General features: G+C 37.0%; 1 protein-coding gene across 2 annotated transcripts in view; it reads left to right on the top strand.

Annotated features, from left to right (window-relative positions):
• ero1b (endoplasmic reticulum oxidoreductase 1 beta) overlaps positions 1–17,628 on the top strand; it is a 58,075-nt gene extending 40,447 nt beyond the window's left edge. For both annotated transcript variants that reach the window (XM_055635172.1, XM_055635173.1), the window contains exons 10-16: positions 1,191–1,217; positions 3,288–3,380; positions 6,715–6,961; positions 8,193–8,262; positions 9,496–9,582; positions 11,696–11,829; positions 14,834–17,628. In XM_055635172.1, coding sequence (XP_055491147.1) covers positions 1,191–1,217; positions 3,288–3,380; positions 6,715–6,961; positions 8,193–8,262; positions 9,496–9,582; positions 11,696–11,829; positions 14,834–14,894 — 719 coding nt within the window. In that variant the 3' untranslated portion in view covers positions 14,895–17,628. The remainder of the gene's footprint in view (positions 1–1,190; positions 1,218–3,287; positions 3,381–6,714; positions 6,962–8,192; positions 8,263–9,495; positions 9,583–11,695; positions 11,830–14,833) is intronic.
• Positions 17,629–17,946: the final 318 nt, after the last annotated feature.

The following is a 17,946-nucleotide window of genomic DNA, read 5'->3' as shown; positions in this document are numbered from 1 at the left end:
TATTTTTGCAAATTTACTTGGAATGTAATGAGAAATGTATTTTTTGATAGTTATGTTGCCTTGCACTAAATCAAAAAAACTGCAGGAATGAGAAATTTATAACCACTAGTATTAGTAATTTTATGTGCTGACCAGTGAACAAGTGAAGCAAAAATTGAGGAAGGACATTCTTGCTATTGAGGGAGTGGCGTAGGTTCACAAGGTTAATTCCTAGGATGGCAGGACTGTCATATGCTGAGAGAGTGGATCGGCTGGGCTTGTATACTCTGGAATTTACAAGGATGAGAGGGGATCTTATTGAAACGTATAAGATTATTAAGGGTTTGGACAAGCTAGAGGCAGGAAACATGTTCCCGATGTTGGGGGAGTCCAGAACCAGAGGCCACAGTTTAAGAATAAAGGGTAAACCATTTCGAACGGAGATGAGGAAACACTTTTTCACACAGTTGTGAGTCTGGAATTCTCTGTCTCAGAGGCTGGTTCTCTGAATACTTTCAAGAGAGAGCTAGATAGGGCTCTTGAAGATAGCGGAGTCAAGGGATATGAGGAGAAGGCAGGAACGGGGTACTGATTGTGGATGATCCGTCATGATCCCATTGAATGGCGGTGCTGGCTTGAAGGGCCGAATGGCCTACTCCTGCACCTATAGTCTATTGTAAAATGGTTATTTTGTGCCTCAATAGCTTTAAAAAGAATAGCGTAAACTTGTTTTTTGGAAAAACCCTGACTGTTTTCATTACTGCTGCATATGGAGTTGGAAATACCCAGGTAGACCAGAAAACTTACCAGTTTGACTTCCAAACTGTGCTATTTTTCAGATATCCATTGGGGCAGTGATGCTGCAACTGGTCTTGATGTCTAATTCATTGATTGGAATATTAGGCTAGTTGCTTAGTGGGTGTTGCTGGATGTTGCATGTACACGCATTTTAATTGTAAACTGCTTAAATTCGGCTGTGGATGGTCCAAAACAATGTTCCAGCAATTTTGGTTTGTGTTTGCACATGACCGTGACCACAATCCAATTGATTGAGGAGTTAATGATGCCAGCGCTCTCAAGCATATGTTCACGTCTTTGAGAGGGAAGGAAAATGAATTGGTATTGTATAGTGAGGTATGTTAGCATTAATAAATGTGGGAAGATGAATTGTATATTTTGTCCTAAATTGTGATTTACCTTTGTTGTTGCAGGCGAACCTTTCTACAACTGGTTGGAAGGTAATGAAACATAAATTTAAAATTCTTTGAAAAATCCTCTTATTAAAAGTTTATTGGAACAGGTTAGGTTGTGCTGTTTTGCCAACAAGGTGGAAATATAAATCCAGACGAGACTAACTTGTTTGAGTATTTTCCTAATCCACTCAAGAGTGACACTGAACTTTCATGGTTCAACTATTTTATAAATGTAGTGGCATGCTTATTTTTGATTGTAATTTCTTAATGTAATGAAACAGGTGATGGTGATTCAAATTAAAATTACATTCTGTTAATCATTATAACTTCAAAGGCTTGTTTTTTCAGTTCAATTAGATGTCTCTGAGTCTTTACAATTTACTTGATGTTACCAATATTCTCATGGAAGCTTTTCAGTTTGGGCTGTAGAATTTTATTAGTAATTCTAACACCCAATGTATTGTCATATTGAGGAAAGTCAAAGCCCCTGGGGTAAAACCTCATAATATATCTGAAATATTCAAATCATGTCATGATATACAATTCATTTTTCATGATTATCAATAACATCCTTTTTGAACATTAGTGTAGATTTTTATATTCGCTAATAATTTGTTGAATCATAAACATTCTGGTAAATGGTAGGCTTTAGCATTCACTTTGCTAACTTGCAATTAATGAAGATGACATCTCATCATTGCAGGTTACCAAAGTGAAGAACTATACCTGAAGGATGCGGGGAAGGTTCTCTTGTGGGTGTTTTGAGGAAAAAATAGATTGCCTGAAAGCAAAGAACAGTTTAGATATTAAAATGTAACTAACATATAATTAGGATTAACAGCAGACCAGTTTTAATAATACCACTCATAATAGAGAGCATCTAATATTGTGATGAGAAATTATCACATTCATACATTTAATGCTCACTATATTATTCAAAAACTAAAATAAATAAACTTTTTCCCAATGTCTCCACCCATTTGTGATAAATGTCAGTCACAAGAAGCTACCATAGCAGACTCTTTTGTTTTTTGTATAAAAATTCAAAAATTTTGGAACAAAATATTTGAAATCTTCACAAAATCATTTAAAATAAAACTTGTACCAAAAGCAGAATGGATCATTTTTGGAATATCAGAAGGTAACCCCGAATTAAACGTGTTTCAAAAAAACGTACTTAATTACGGGCTAATAATGGGGAAAAAAGCTTATACTCAAATTTTGGAAAAATGCTCCAATACCAACAATACAAATGTGGATTTCAAACATGTTCGAAACACTACACTTGGAAGAGATGAGACTCCTCCTAGCAGGCAAAGCAGACCACTTCCAAAAGACGTGGTCTGCATTTATGGAACTATTACAAGCATAAGGTGCAATAGTAATTTAAAATATAAATGGTACCAGGATCTGGTAACGGGGGGTATAAAATATATATATTTTTTTAAAACACGGTTGGTATATCCTTTTTTGCGAGTTTTGTGTTACAATAGAGCGATTGATTTTTCCTTTTTTTTCTTTTCTTTCTAGGGTCTTATTTCCTTTCTTTACTTCCTTCCCTAACTTCCTCCCTAAGGGGCTTTCTTTTCCCAACACTTTCCTGCACCTTCACGATTCTTGCTCACTTTCCTTACTTCTTTTATTTCTATCTTTTTTAAAGCTCGAAAAACAAAGTGGTACAACAAATGTAATATATAGATATATCTGATGTGTATTATTGTAATTTACTGTACTTCTAATAAAAATAAAAAAAAAAAAAAAAAAAAAAACATTCCATTCAAAAGGAATGGAGCATTAGATGCCCATAATCTTCAGTGGAAGCAACAATCTTCATAGTCTGGATGATATTTCATAATTGAAGGCTATTAAAGGGAATACAAAGTTTAGGATTTATCATAATGTTTATATCAGTTAACATTAATATATTTTTAATGATTTTTTTTTTAATCTTCAGCTGGAATTTTTCTTTCAGAGCTCCAGGCCAAGTTGATGAAAGAATATCAATTAAAGTTTTGATATTTAATTTTACGTTCGCTTGTACATTTAAAAAATATATGTTTTCTGCATTATAAAATCTCCAAATTAACTTTCCTGTTTGAATGTTCTTATTTGCAGGTCTTTGCCTTGAAAAGAGAGTATTTTACAGGTTAATTTCTGGACTCCATGCTAGTATCAATTTACACCTTTGTGCCAAGTATCTCCTTGATGGTATGTATGAAAGGTTTGGTCAGGCAAAAACAATTTGAAATATTTCATTATATATCAGAGAGCTATTTAATTAGTGTTGTATAATTTAACACTTCATTGCATGCTAATTTCATATAGTCCCAGCATCAAAACTGAGCAGAGAGGTTATGGCTGGATACTCACTGCGAACGGACAGTTTTTAAAATAATATTGCATTGCCTTAAGAGGCCCTAATGTGCTCAGATATGAATTGTAAGGATGTGCAACATGCTGAAAAACTCTGTGCTATGTATGATGTTATTGTGAAATGTATCAATGCTTCCAGTGAACCCTTTCGTAAAAGTAAATGTAAGGTACCCAACATCAGACCTGGGTGGAATGTGTTTGTGGCTGAGCAGTACGCTGAGGCAAGAGAGGCCTTTAGACTCTGGTCAGAGGCAGGTAGGCCTAGACAGGGGGTATTGCTAGATATGAAAAAACTCACAAATGCTAGAGTTAAGTATGCACTTCGTGTTATTAAGAAAAATGAAAACACAATGAGAGCAGACACTCTTGCCAGAAAGCTACAGAACAACAACCTTACTAACTTCTGGAAAGAGGTCAAAATAATGAATAACAATAAAACACCCCTACCGTCTGACATTGAAGGTGTTAGTAGCCCAGAAAAAATAGCTGAGATTTGGCGTGAGCACTACCGTAACCTTTTTAATTGTGTTGAAAGTAACCCAGTTAGAATCAATCATGAACATATTGATCTCTCTGTAGATATGATAGTTAGGGCAGCAGATGTCTATGATGCCATTAACATGTTGGATAACAACAAAGCCTGCGGTATGGACTGCATTACAGCAGAACATCTAAAATATGCCAGCTATAAGCTCTGCCCTTTGCTTTCCATATGTTTCAATGGTTGTCTGGTTCATAGTGTCCTGCCAAATGCTATTATGTCTGTAATGTTAGTGCCCGTGATTAAAGACAAGGCTGGTAAGCTCAACAGTATTGACAATTATCGACCTATTGCATTAGCCAATATCTTGTCTAAAGTACTGGAGAGAATACTGCTAACAAAGCTAGAAATGTATGTCATTACTACTGACAATCAGTTTGGGTTCAAAAGAAAACGTGGAACTGACCAGTTTATCTATGCTCTTAAAGAGATTGTGTTCAGGTACACAAGCCTGAATTCATCTGTATTCCTATGTTTTATTGATGCGTCCAAGGCATTTGATAGAATTAATCATGAACAATTGTTTGTAAAATTGCTAAGAGGTGCCCATAAACTTTTAGTGAGAATTTTAGTGTTTTGGTATGCCCATCAAACGTTTCAGGTTAAATGGGACAATGTTGTATCTGCTCCATTCTGTGTTAGTAACGTAGTGCGGCGAGGAGGAATTTTGTCTCCTATTTTATTTAATGTTTATATGGATGAATTATCAAATCAGTTAAATAGGTTAAAAACTGGCTGTCTTGTGGGCAACACTATTGTTAATCATCTTATGTATGCAGACGACCTGGTCCTGCTCTGTCCATATAGTGCTGGGCTGCAGCAGATGGTGAAGGTGTGCTCTCAGTATGGCCTTGATTATGACATAAAGTATAACACTAAGAAAAGCTGCATAATGATAGTTAGAAGCGCTGAGGACAGGAAATCAACTTTTCCGACCTTTTATTTGTCAGACAGTCCTCTTGCTGTGTGTGAGGAAATTAAATACCAAGGCATGTCATATCCGATGACTGGACGGATGACAAAGACTTCTACCGACAGCGCTGTAAAATTTATTTTCAAGCTAACACACTTATAAGGAAGTTTTTTATGTGCTCTGACTCTGTGAAGTGTTCCTTGTTCAGAACCTATATCACACCGTTATATACTGCTCAATTGTGGTCTAACTATAAGAAAAAGAGTATGCAGAGGCTCAAGGTAGCATACAATGATGCAATGAGGTTGCTGCTTCATGTCCCTAGGTGGCATAGTGCCAGTCAATTGTTTGTGTCCACTAGAGTGCCAACCTGTGAGGCACTCTTAAGACAGCTGATGTTTAGTTTTATGTGTCGCCTGGACAAGTCAGAGAACCACATAATTGAAGCCCTAGTCAGCCCTCTGAAAAGCTGCTATAGATTCACTTCTAGGCTAAGATGGCATTGGTGCAATAGCTTGTATATCTTATAGGCTAATATGCAAATTTGTTTTAATGTATTTGTTTGTATCTTCTTATACTGTATGATGTGTTATATGGACCTGTGTCTGAAATAAAAGCTTTATTATTATTATTATTATTGTTATTTACCCTGGCTGGGTCATGATTGCTGGGTATTTTTACATGCTAATACTAAAAGTTAATTCCTGCAGGTTTTCCCATTCAGTTCAAGAGAAGTGGCTCAGAAGCATATTAAGTGCATAACCTTGAGGACTGATGTGAAAGGGGCAGAGGAAGAAACTATTTATATTGTAGGGATTCATTAAATTGCATAAGGGGAACACTGGAATAACTGAAGTTTAGGTATATTTAGCTTGAATGAGTCATTTCCCTCCCTCCCCCAACCTAGTCTTGCTAGTTTGACTGATCTTATCCCTTTGTTTCCACCTCCGCCAATAAGGAACCATTGTGAGCTCTTTGGCCATCGGTGCTGCCTGCTTTGTTCTGTATCTTTTCATGCCTCTAGTTTCCCTTGCCCCTGACTCTCAGTCTGAAGAATTGTCTCAACCCGAAACATCACCATTTCCTTTTCTCCAAAGGTGCTGCCTGACCCGCTGAGTTACTCCAGCTTTTTGTGCCTATCTTTGACTCATAAATCAAATTGTCTTTGGTTAAAATCCTGTGCAATATTGCTATTTGAGGGCAAGGCTTTGTTTCAATAGAAGGCAATGTAGGCAAGGCCACATCTGGAGTACTGTGTACTGTTTTGGTCTTCTTATCAGACAAGAATTAGAGGCAGTCCAAAGGGGATTACCCTGGCTAACAGCAGTTACATTGGGTTATTTGAGGATTTCCCCAAATTTACAGAACTCTGAAAAAGCAAAAGGCAACCAAGATGAATCTTTTTGAGTTGAAAGTCTAATTTGAAACCAAATGCAGCAACAGCTTTCTCCATAAAATTGAAATACTTATTTTTTTGAAGTACATAATGTTTTTTAGTTGTCATGGAATTAGAAGTATTTGAGAAACTCTCGCAATTCGAGGAGGCAGTCCTACCAGACTGAATGCATATTGTACTTTATTAGATGGTTCTTTCTTCATGTGCAGCAAAATTATTTGTTTACATTCATCTACGTATTATTAATTATAACTTATTTCAGCAATGGACATCACTTTTGAATGTGTTACTTTAACTATCATTGACACATTTTTTTCAGATATGTGGGGAAGAGCAAAATGGGGACCAAATGTAGAAGAATTTCGATTTCGATTTCACCCTGCTGAAACGAAAGGAGAAGGCCCAAGAAGATTGAAAAACCTTTATTTTTTGTACCTAATTCAACTGAGAGCTTTGTCGAAAGTAGCTGTCTATTTTGAGCGTTCAATTGTGGACTTATACACTGGAAATACAACAGAAGATACAATTACCAAAAAGCTGCTACTGGAGGTTCTCAACGAAACCAAGTAAGAAAAGTGCTTAATCTTTGGGATGTTCAATGTGATTTTGTTTATAAAGTTACCGATTGCAAAAATTTATCAAATTTCAGTTACCCTTTTTAATTTGGATGAGTTACAGTAAACTCTTGTTTTAATAGACCCCTTTATAACGAGTTTTGGTTATAGCAGACAGACCTACCGGCGCTATCGGCTTGCATGGTCCCCCTGGCTTCTATCCGGCTTGCATGGTACACGAGCGAGCCCTTCTTCACCCATCCCCCAGTCCAGTTGGCGAGGCTGTTGTTGTGGCTCATGTTGTTGCCCCGGGAGCAGCTCTTTCTTCAGGCAGCTGCTGCCGGCCAGGATGCGCCCGATCACCATGGGGCTCCCACGCCTCTCACCACATGCCTGTTCTTCCTTTGCTGGTGCAGACCAACGGTACTAGTTTTAAAACACCCTAGTTTTAAGGTGACATAACACTGAGTGTTGGAGTAACTAAGCAAACTGAATCTGTCTGAAGAAGTGTCCCGACATCACCTATCCATGTTCTTCAACTATGCTGCCCGACTCGCTGAGTTACTCCAGCACTCTGTGTCCTTTTGTGTATGAACCATCATCTGCAGTTCTTTGTTTCAACTACATACAATGTCCCTCCTCAGTTTCCTATATTTCAAGGAGAATAAACCTAGCCTATCCAATCTATCCTATTCTCTTATATCCACCTGTATTGACGCTTTCTATGGACTTGAACCCAACGATTCTTCTGCACATCAATGGTTTTATTTATTCTATGTCTTATCAGAATTTTCCATTCTAATTCATGTATACCACATTTACCACTCTATTTACATCAATTTCCTTAACCCTTACCAGGCTTCTGCCTGAGTTTTGTATTTCTGAAACAATGTTTGATTTGGTCACTAATATTTGTTTGTTGATAAATTTCATGTTCAGATGCTAATTGTTTTTGATTTGTGTCTCCCGGTCATCCCACCCACTCCCAGTGCCTTTTGAAGGTTGATTATATTTTGACATTTAAATGTTTTATTCCTTACTTCTGTGCATTGCATTGGAATTTAAAATGTACGACTATTATTGTATTCCGTTATTAAAGTCCAACTTTTACGTGGTACCATTTTACTTTGTAAGTCATTGCTAGAGCACAGTTTTTGCTTATTTCTTGGTTGATTGAGAAAGTATTTCAAATCCATTGAAACCATTTCCTCCAACTTCTGTCTTTCCATTTCCTTTCCTCTAGACTATTTCCTATGCACTTTGATGAGAAGTCAATGTTTGCAGGTGACAAGAAAGAAGCTAAGACTCTAAAGGTGCGAAGTTAAGAGCATTCTTTTGTAAGAATTGCAGTAATCAAGTTTTGAGAGTTTTTTATGTCCAGATTTTCAAAATATATATTTGGGTAAAGAATAATGCATTGAATTCAAAGTTCTGAATGTAGACGAACAAAACCTATTGTGCTATGCACGTTATATGATGCACAATGGAAAGTGATTAAAATATGGAAGAATCAATTCAGGCGCACAGCTGATAAATTTTATGATGTACTGGAATGAATCAACAACGTACATCGGTGACTGCCAATCACCACCCCCCACCCCCCCCCCCCCCCGGACACTTATTATTTTTTTATTCAAATCGTTTGCTATGTCGCTCTTCAAGGGAGATGCTAAATGCATTTTGTTGTCTCTGTACCGTACACTGACAATGACAATTAAAATTGAATCTGAATCTTCTGATCAGCATTTTCCTTCCACCAGATAGAGACGTTAAGAAGGCAAGTATGGTACGCTGACCTTCATTGCTAAGAGTGCTGAATATACGAGTCGTATTATATGTAGCTCTATAGGACTTTGGTAAGGCTGCATTTGGAGAATTGCCTGCAGTCTGGTTGTTCCATTACAGGAAAGTTGTGGAAGCTTTGGAAAGAGTGCAGAAGAGATTTACCTGAATCTTGCCTGGATTTGAGGGTTTCAGCTATAGGGAAAGGTTGGATAGACTTGGATTGTTTTTTCTGAAGCATCGTAAGTTGAAGGGTGACTTGATAGAAGAATATAAAATTATGAGAGGCATAGATAGGGTAGACAGTCAGAACTTTTTTCACAGGGTGGAAATATCCATCACTAGAGGGCATAGCTATAAGAGGAGATGGGTAAGGTTTCATGGAGATGTGTAGGGCATGTTATTTTTACACAGTGTTGGTGGCCTGGAACACACTGCCAGGGGTGTTGGTGGAAGCAGATTAAGTAGATGTGTTTAAGAAGGCTTTTAGATAGGCACATGGAAATGCAAGGAATAGAAGGCTTGGATCGTATTTGGGCAGAAAAATCAGTTTAATTAAACATCATGTTCAGCACAAACATTGTGGGTTGAAGGGCCCGTTCCTGTGCTGTATTGTTCTTTGTTCTATGTTCCACTTACAAAGAGTTCCCTTTGTCATGATGGGTAGAAATAGCACTTCATGTTCAGTTTATGGTTGCATGCTTAATTTAGTTTTGAAGGTTCCAAATTATCTGATGGCTTGTAATTGTTTTCTTTTTACCCAGGAGGAATTCAGGCTCCATTTTAAGAACATTTCACGGATAATGGACTGTGTTGGGTGTGACAAATGCAGAGTATGGGGTAAACTGCAGGTTTGTATTCAGAACATTCTCAAATAAACCATGTGTGATTTAGAGTGGAAATCATTTTGATGTAGAAAAACAGTGCACGTGCAGGTTGAATTGTGTACATTGTAGCAATGTTACAAAATTTTGAGATTTAAAAAATCAAGTCTGCAATTTATCCCATCAGACAAAGCATAAAAAGAAGTTTAATTTGACACCTAATTCACTTTCATATCTTCAGTATTAAAAACGTTTTGGCCATTTTCATACTGAAATTAGTATCTTGTTCCCTAATGCTTTTCCATTAACTTAACTCAACAGCTGTGATCAAGGAAAGTCAAAAGCCCATAACTTTCTTAAAAATTAAGAGAACTGAATGACATTTTCAGTTATTATAGATTGAAGCATTCTGAAAGAAATATGAAACAATCTTACTTGGATGACCTGAAATTAAAGCATATAATTAGTTAGTTATCTAATTGTAGCTAATTACAAAATTCAATTACTAGATCTAAACATCTATCCATTTCTTAAGAAAAGGTTAACATTTTTAAATAGCCGAAGTGTCCAAATAACATTCACACAAGAATTCCCAATATAACATGATTTTTAAATCTCATTGTCATGAATTTATGGGCCAAATGGAAGGAATTTAATGTTTAATTCCTGTAAATTAATGGGCATTTTAATCATCTTGTGAGTGGGTTTTTGTGGAACGCAATCGATTGGAATGTTGCGGTTGCAGTGAATTTGAACCCCATATCGGCAGGAAAAACACTGCTGGTTCGTATGGGGCCAAAATCACATTATCGTCAAGGAAATCTTGATTAAAGTCATCCTAAGAAGAAAGTTTATATGTAAAATACACGACCTACATTTTGTTTTGTCCCCTACATAAGATCCGTCCCATTGTAGGCGTTGACGGCGTTAGAAGTAGCTTTTTATTTTACACCAGGGATTAAATTGTCCCGCGATTTTTTTTAAAACCTCTGAGAAAGGAAGTCGAAACGATTTTTCTGCAGCAGTTTAACAGCCTGAGAAAGTTTGACTCCGACAGGCAGGAGAAAACTGCATTTTAATCCCGCCCCCCCCCCCCCCCCCTCCCCTCTAAAAGGCGCCAAGGTCACGCACACGGCTAGTGGCAGAACTGCAGCGCTGCTGTAGGTAAGTATTGTAACATACATTGGCATACATTACTCAGATGGTGAATGGGGTGTTTCAAAACTCACCTGTCAGCAGTGCAATTGTGCATGTGAGTGATTTGGATATAAATGTAGCAAGTATCATGAATACATTTACATATCACAGGAACATTGGTGGTTTTGTTAATAGTGCGGAGGATAATTTTGGGTAATGGAACAATATTGATGAATTAGTGAGATGGGCAAAGCAATGGAATATTGGCAAGTGTGAAGTGATTTATTTTGGGAGGATTAAGATGGGTAAGACATATACATTGAATGGTAAGATGCCTTGGGATTATTGAAGAACAGAGACACCCTGGTAAACAAGCATAAGGATCCCAGAAAGTAGCAGATTGGGTAAATAGTTGGTTAAAATGGTCCATGGGATGCTTTTGTTAGCCAGAGCAGAGAATATGAGATCAGGAGTTTTTGGTATAACAAAGTAAAATGTTAATTAACCTCAGCTGGAGTGCTTTGTGGTATTCTGGTGACTACACTTTAGGAATAATATGATTGAACTGGTGACAGTGCAGAGAAAATTAACCAGGGTGTGTCTGAGATGGAACATTTCCATTATGACGCAAATCTGGACAGTCTGCTGCTGTTTTCCTTGCAGCAGAGTAGGCTGAGGATAGACCTGACTGCAGTACACAGAATTGAGGGCGCAGCCTAGGTGGTAAAACATCATAATGTCGTAGATGTGTCTAAAACTAGAAGACATAGGTTTAAGGTAAGTGGAAGGAGGTTTACAGGGGGTGAAGGTTGAAATCTGGAATTTCTCGCCTAAGTAGGGGTGTATGCAGAGGACCGTGAGCATCATGGAACGTGATGAGCTTAGTGCTGGAAACTAGAATCAATCTAGATATGGACGATGGTAATCATGGGCATGTTGGGCTGAAGAACAAATATCTGTGCTCTATAACTCAATAACTAAACCTTTCTGCTGTTCTCGTCAGACTCAGGGTTTAGGTACTGCACTGAAGATTTTATTTTCTGAGCGGGAAATTAAGAATCTCCCTGAGCACAGCCCCTCAGCAGGCTTTCAGCTCACCCGACAGGAGGTTGTTGCTCTGTTGAATGCATTTAACAGGTAAGAACTTACTCCAGAATGTGCTCCATTTGCATTAGTGACACATCAAAGCCACCTCTGCCTTTTGAATATAGTATTTCTGATATAGCTATGAAACGTTTGATTACATCCTGGCTTTGACACAAATTTGATAGAAAAGCGAAATCTGTCTTGTGATTTAGGATGGTCACGCAGAGCAATATCTGGTTTAATAGTTATGGTTTCATTTCGTATTATTCACGATCTTATCACTGATAGTACATAGATTATAAATGCATATTTGTGAGCATTTGAGAAAAACTAAACATTAAAATACAAGACATCCCCTGGAGAATGTAAACTCGAAAGTGGAAAAGTAACATTTTTAAGAACAGAAAAAACGTGCAAATATTATGGTACTCATTTCCATGTTGCAAATAGCCCTACAACTAGTGCACGGCACAAAACCCCAACATGGAAATACTATAGGGTGCCTGCTCTTGTGAAAGATTAGCAAATTATTTAGATCGGCCCATTTGACATCATAACATTGCAAGTTAATTATGATGTTGGTCCTGCATTTTAACTAATTTTCGAAGAAAGTCATAAAACTGGAAAAATGTCTTGCATTTTGGCTCATTTAAAATAAATAAAAGTCCAAAGCTCTCAAATCACCTAAAACAGGAAGCCAATTTAATTGCTGAATGTATAACAGGGAAGTTCTGGAGGAACTGAGAAACAGGGTGTCTATTATTATTGTGGATTTTTTGCAAGATATCTCAGTGAAAGTCCTAGATAACTTTGTCAGTGACTATTTTGCTAGCTTAGTCTTCTCATTCCTTTCTCTCTTTCCCCCCCCCCCCCCCCCAAAAAAAAAGAAAACAATCTACAAAGACTAGCATAGAGATCAAACAAGAGCTTGCTGATCATAAGAAATAGAAGCCAGGCATAGGTCATTTGGTTCATTTAGCCTGATCTGCCATTCAATAAGATCCTGATCTTTTATCCCTTATGTATTTTTTCCTCCATGAGTTCCAGACACCCTAGTTGGGTTTTCCAAAGAAATGTGCACTCTTGCGCTCAATTTGTTTAAGAAGTAATTCAGTAACTTAAGAGAAGGCATGAAAATGCTCCTTGGGACCACTGAAAGAGAGCACAATATTTTTGAGCTTACTATTAGTGATGAAGCCGAATTTTAGTTAAAAATATAAGAAGATATTAAATTGGCTTCTGGGCTAGCTTACAGCTTATATTTAGTTTCAAATTAGGCTTGCCTCAGGTTGCAGTGTGTGGGATAATAAATACCATAACATTGTCTCCCAAGTGAAGAAGTGACGAGAGAGGAACCAGGGAAGTGGAAAAATAAGATGACATAAAGCAAATGGCCTATGTTTATGTGGGACCAAGTGACAGAGAGGAAGCAGCGAAAAAGCTAGGGTGATCTCTTTGGAGATAAAATGACCTAAAGCAAATGGCCAATGTTTTTAGTATATCTTGTACCATGTAAACAAAAGGCCTTTGATGTGATGCATTCTGTGGAAACCTTTTCCTGTACCTCTGACCATGACTAATGTCTGTGGAATGTGCTAAGGGGACAAAAAAACCCTATTTAATGCAATTTAATTCTGTTGTTCAGCGAAGAGGACCGAGGACAGTTGAGTATCTACATTGGTCACTTAGCTGGAATTCTTGCTCCCTTCCATCGGCCGATGTTAAGTAAAGTTTTGAACTGGTCTACCAAACAGTTTGTGTGGTGTCTGTTTATTAAGAAGCGAACCTGTTTTAGTAGTTAAGATAAGTAGCTTTTTCATTAGGATACAGTTTTTTGTCTTGCCAGTGAAGCTCTTGGCTATTTTCCTCATTCCTAAAGGAGGACATTTTGGAAATAGTAAGTGCATTGGTTGACATCCTCAAGAGCTCATTGGATCATGGAATGGTTTCTACAGATTGAAGAATGACAAATTTATTTTTAAAATAATTATTTTTTTAAACAGAGAGAGTCAATTTTAGACCAGTTAGTAGAAAATTAATAATGGGGAAAATACTAGAGGCATTGTAAAGAAGGGGATGATGGGGAAAGTATCAATGGAATTGACAACATCATCAACAAGATCTGGAAGGCAAATGGTTTTAACAGATTGTGCACAAACAGATTGAGGGAGTGGACTTAAATGGTAGAAATCTTATAACATAGATAAACTGTGAAGTTATGCATTTGTCAAGAAAAACAGGCAGAGCATTTAAATTGTGTTGGATTGGGAAATGTTGATGGACAGAGGGGTTTGGGTGGTATTGAACACCAGTCAATAAATGCAAACATGTAGTTGCACTAAACAATTCAGAAAGCAAATGATATGTTGGCTTCCAAATCAAGAGGCTCTGCATACAATGGTGATGCTCTGCTACAATATTTATAGGCCTTTTGTGTGGCCACATCTCAAATATTGTGTGCAGTTTCAGTTTCCTTACCTAACAAAAGGACGTACTGAGAAGGAATGCAGAAACATTCAACTGAATTTCTAGGATGATAAGACTGCATATGCCCTAGGAGCAGACGTAGGCCATCAAATCTACCCCGCCATCCAGTCATGGCTCATCTATCTTTCCCTCTCAACCCCATTCTCCTACCTTCTCCCCATAACCCAAGTACCCTTACTAATCACAAATCTGTCAATTTCCGCCTTAAAATACCCAATGACCTGGCTTCCACAGACATCTGTGGCAATAAATTCCACAGATTTGCCACCCTCTGACTAAAATAATTCTTTCTCATCTTTTTAAAGCTACGCCCTTTTATTCTGCGGCTATTCTGAAGTATGGGGGGAGAGTGAGAGTATAGTGTTGAAAGAGAGTAGCAGCCATGAAGGTATTGAATGATGTAGCAGGCTAAATGATTCAAATGGCTTACTCCTGCTATTTTCTAAAATTCCTCATTCCCAAATGCAACCTTTTAGAGTTTATATATACTGAATACATATAAATGCGTTACTTCATATGGTTTTGAGGCTGGGCTGTAACTCTGCATTGGTCAACTTTGTTATTTCAGACTTTCAACAAGCATACACGAGTTGCAGATTTTCAAAATGCTGCTTACGGCTAAAAGGTAACGTGCTTTGGAAATGACAACTATGGATACAGAGCAGAGACTGAAGTTGCCTAGTCTTTGATGTTTGTCAGAAATTCAGGGATCCAGTAGCCATTGCAGACTTCACGGTATTGCGTTGGTATGAACTACGTCCAGTTAAAAGCAGAGATGAATTGGGTTTGGTAATAGAGAACAACTATCTGTATTTCAATCAATAACATTTCCTTCTTAACCTAATCCAATGAAGTGCTCTTAAGATATTTGAGTATTTCCAAACCTTCGGCATTCACCATGCGCAAGCTTTTTTCTGATTTACTTGCAAAATAAACAAGAATCTGTTTAAAAATACCACCAAACCTTACCCATTAAGGAAATTTGAAATCCCTGCAGTGGTAGATTTGTCTATTATTAATGGAGTATAATTTTGTTTTTGATCCCTGTGGTTTGAGAAAACTTTGTTGAACCCCAACAGTGTTGGCAATGCAGTGTCTTCTTAAGTACCACAGTATCTTCGATCATTGGCTTACTAAAATTATAATTGACCCTTAAAATTCTCAGAGATGCAATATGCATCTCTAATATATATAAGATGCAATTTCTGAATCTGAAAACTTTTTCAAAAGAGAATATTCTGTTACTTTGGGGTGCATAAACTGTCATGGTGTCATTTGTATATTGTGATAAAATGTGACTTTTGTAATTAAAAAAAAATAAAAGTAACCGTTAGGCTGGGTTGTAATTTGACTGCTGTGCAATGAAATATATGGACTTTGATGCAACATTTAACAGTTAAATCCTGTGGAGAAGGGTTTTTAAATGTTGGTAATCAATTCATATAATGGATTTTAAGACTACTTCAGAAAAGCATTTGGTGACTGTTACAAGGATCTATAGAACTCTTTATTGTATTAAATGTAACTATTTCTGCTTCAAACCTTGGTGATGGTACACTAAAATACAAATCAAAAAGCAATAAGGAATTCAATAATCCCTGTTGCATTATCAGTGATTATCTTTTATTTGAGGTCCAGTTTGGGTTTCGGATGTTTGCCAGGTGCATTCACTTGAATAGGAATAGGGGGGAAAGGGAGAGGCTGCTATAATGAAAATGTGACACACACGACAGCGTTAATTTTGTCAAATTCCTACAATTAACTGTTATTTTAGAGGATTCCATATTTGTAATATATTTATTTTAGTTGTTTTAAATTGGCAATTTGGCATGTATTAGTGGCCTCTATTTGGAGAAGTCAAATTAATTTTATCTAGTATTGGTAGTCACGTTTTCTCCACCTGCAGCCTTTTTAAAAAGGCATGCATGACGTGAGCGATGTTGGCAAGACCAGCATTTAATGCTATCACTAAATGCATATACGAAGGCTGTTGAACTGGCTATATATATAATGCTTTCTTGTTCCTATACATATACTACTTTTGTCCCTCTATGGTAAAGTTTGCTAGCTGTCAAAAAAGCCTAGTTAAATTCTGCAGTCTAGTTACTGGTATAACCTGAGTTGGTACTGGTATAATCTGTTGCTGATGGGAAGGAGTGGTTAAGGTGGTGGTGGCTTGCCAATAAAAAGGGCCACTTTTTCCTGAGAAGTGTTTTGAACTGTCCTCATCTTGGCAAGAGAATACATGTCTTTGTAGATGGTGATGAAAATTTGAGATGTCACATGCCACAAAATAGTCACCCTTTGATCTGTATTTACAGCATTGTGTTTTTATGTCTGATCCTTTACGTTTTAGTTGCTATGGACTCTTAAGATTAGGAAGTGCATGAATAATGATTCCTTTGTTTTGAATGGAAAATCTCTCATGTATAGAAAAACAAGTTGCTAAAAGCATGAGTTTCTAGTGCTAACAGTACATTGAGTAAAAATAAACTGCCGGTGAAACTCAGTGGGTCAGGCAACATTAGTGGAAGGAAATGAACAGATGACTGTCCATTTCCCTCATTTGATGCCTGAATGAGTTCCTCCAGCTGTATGTTTTGTGCTCAGGATTCCAGCATCTGCTATCGCTTGTGTCTTCTAACTAATAAATTAATAGTCTAACTAAATGCAACAATAATTTCATTCTGGCAAATTAAATAAGCTGCTGTTTTGATCTACAGGGTACTTTCAGAGTGAAGTACAAATGCTGAACCATCATTCTTTTCCTCAAATGTTGCATCACTCAAATTCAGTTAAAAACTTGCAATATAAAGCTCCGTTATAGTTTTCCATCAAGGTCTTGTGGTCAAGATCAATATAGGCAAGCAACTAATAAAAGTGATTGCAAATTGCAATACTTGTTTCTAAATTACTGTAGATGTTTTTAAATTAGTATATTGAACACATTTGCAAAATGACTGGAATAACCAGACCTGTGTGAACAAGCAAAAGTCCAACTATTGCTTTAAGCTCATTTAAAAAAACAACTGTCATCTTTAATAATAGCTTCTGCACCTCGTTGCTTTAATGCTTCCCTGATTTGCATTTGCATGATCAGCACTAATATTTCAGTGCAACTCTGCCCTGCCTTAAGTAAAACAAGTGCTCAGTTAATGTGACAAAATTGATTGTATTTTTTTTTGTTATTTGATTACTACTCGCCTATGTTCTAGATCATTCCTAGTTAAGTTTGTCTCGATCTACATGTACCAAACAGCTGTTCAGTTTGGAACAAAATGTTTTGAAATGCAACCACTGTTTACCACACTTGTCATATTTATTGAAAGATAAATAAATTTTCTTGGTGATCCACTTTCAAAAGCTGTCATTTTATGTAAAGAACTATTTGTTTGTTAAAGGAGGGCTGAACCAGATTTCCTTATGATTCTTAAGGTGCAAGTTAAAAATTATTGAGTTGTTAAAGGTCTTTTTGTATCATTTCCATGTGCACAAAAGAGGAAGAATATGTAATTTTATAACGTCAGTGTTCTCGTCTGTATTTTCATTAAATACCATGCTCCCTCCCTAAGCTTTTGAACAGTTGCAATCTTTTATGCAATGAAGATTGAATGGCTGCTTAGAAAAGGGATTTGCACAACCCAATTGATCTTTGGGTGAGTTACCTAATGTATCTACAAA

The sequence above is a fragment of the Leucoraja erinacea genome, chromosome 5 (assembly GCF_028641065.1).
Source record: "Leucoraja erinacea ecotype New England chromosome 5, Leri_hhj_1, whole genome shotgun sequence".
Classification (NCBI taxonomy): domain Eukaryota; kingdom Metazoa; phylum Chordata; class Chondrichthyes; order Rajiformes; family Rajidae; genus Leucoraja; species Leucoraja erinaceus.
This window is presented reverse-complemented; position numbering and strand designations above follow the sequence as displayed.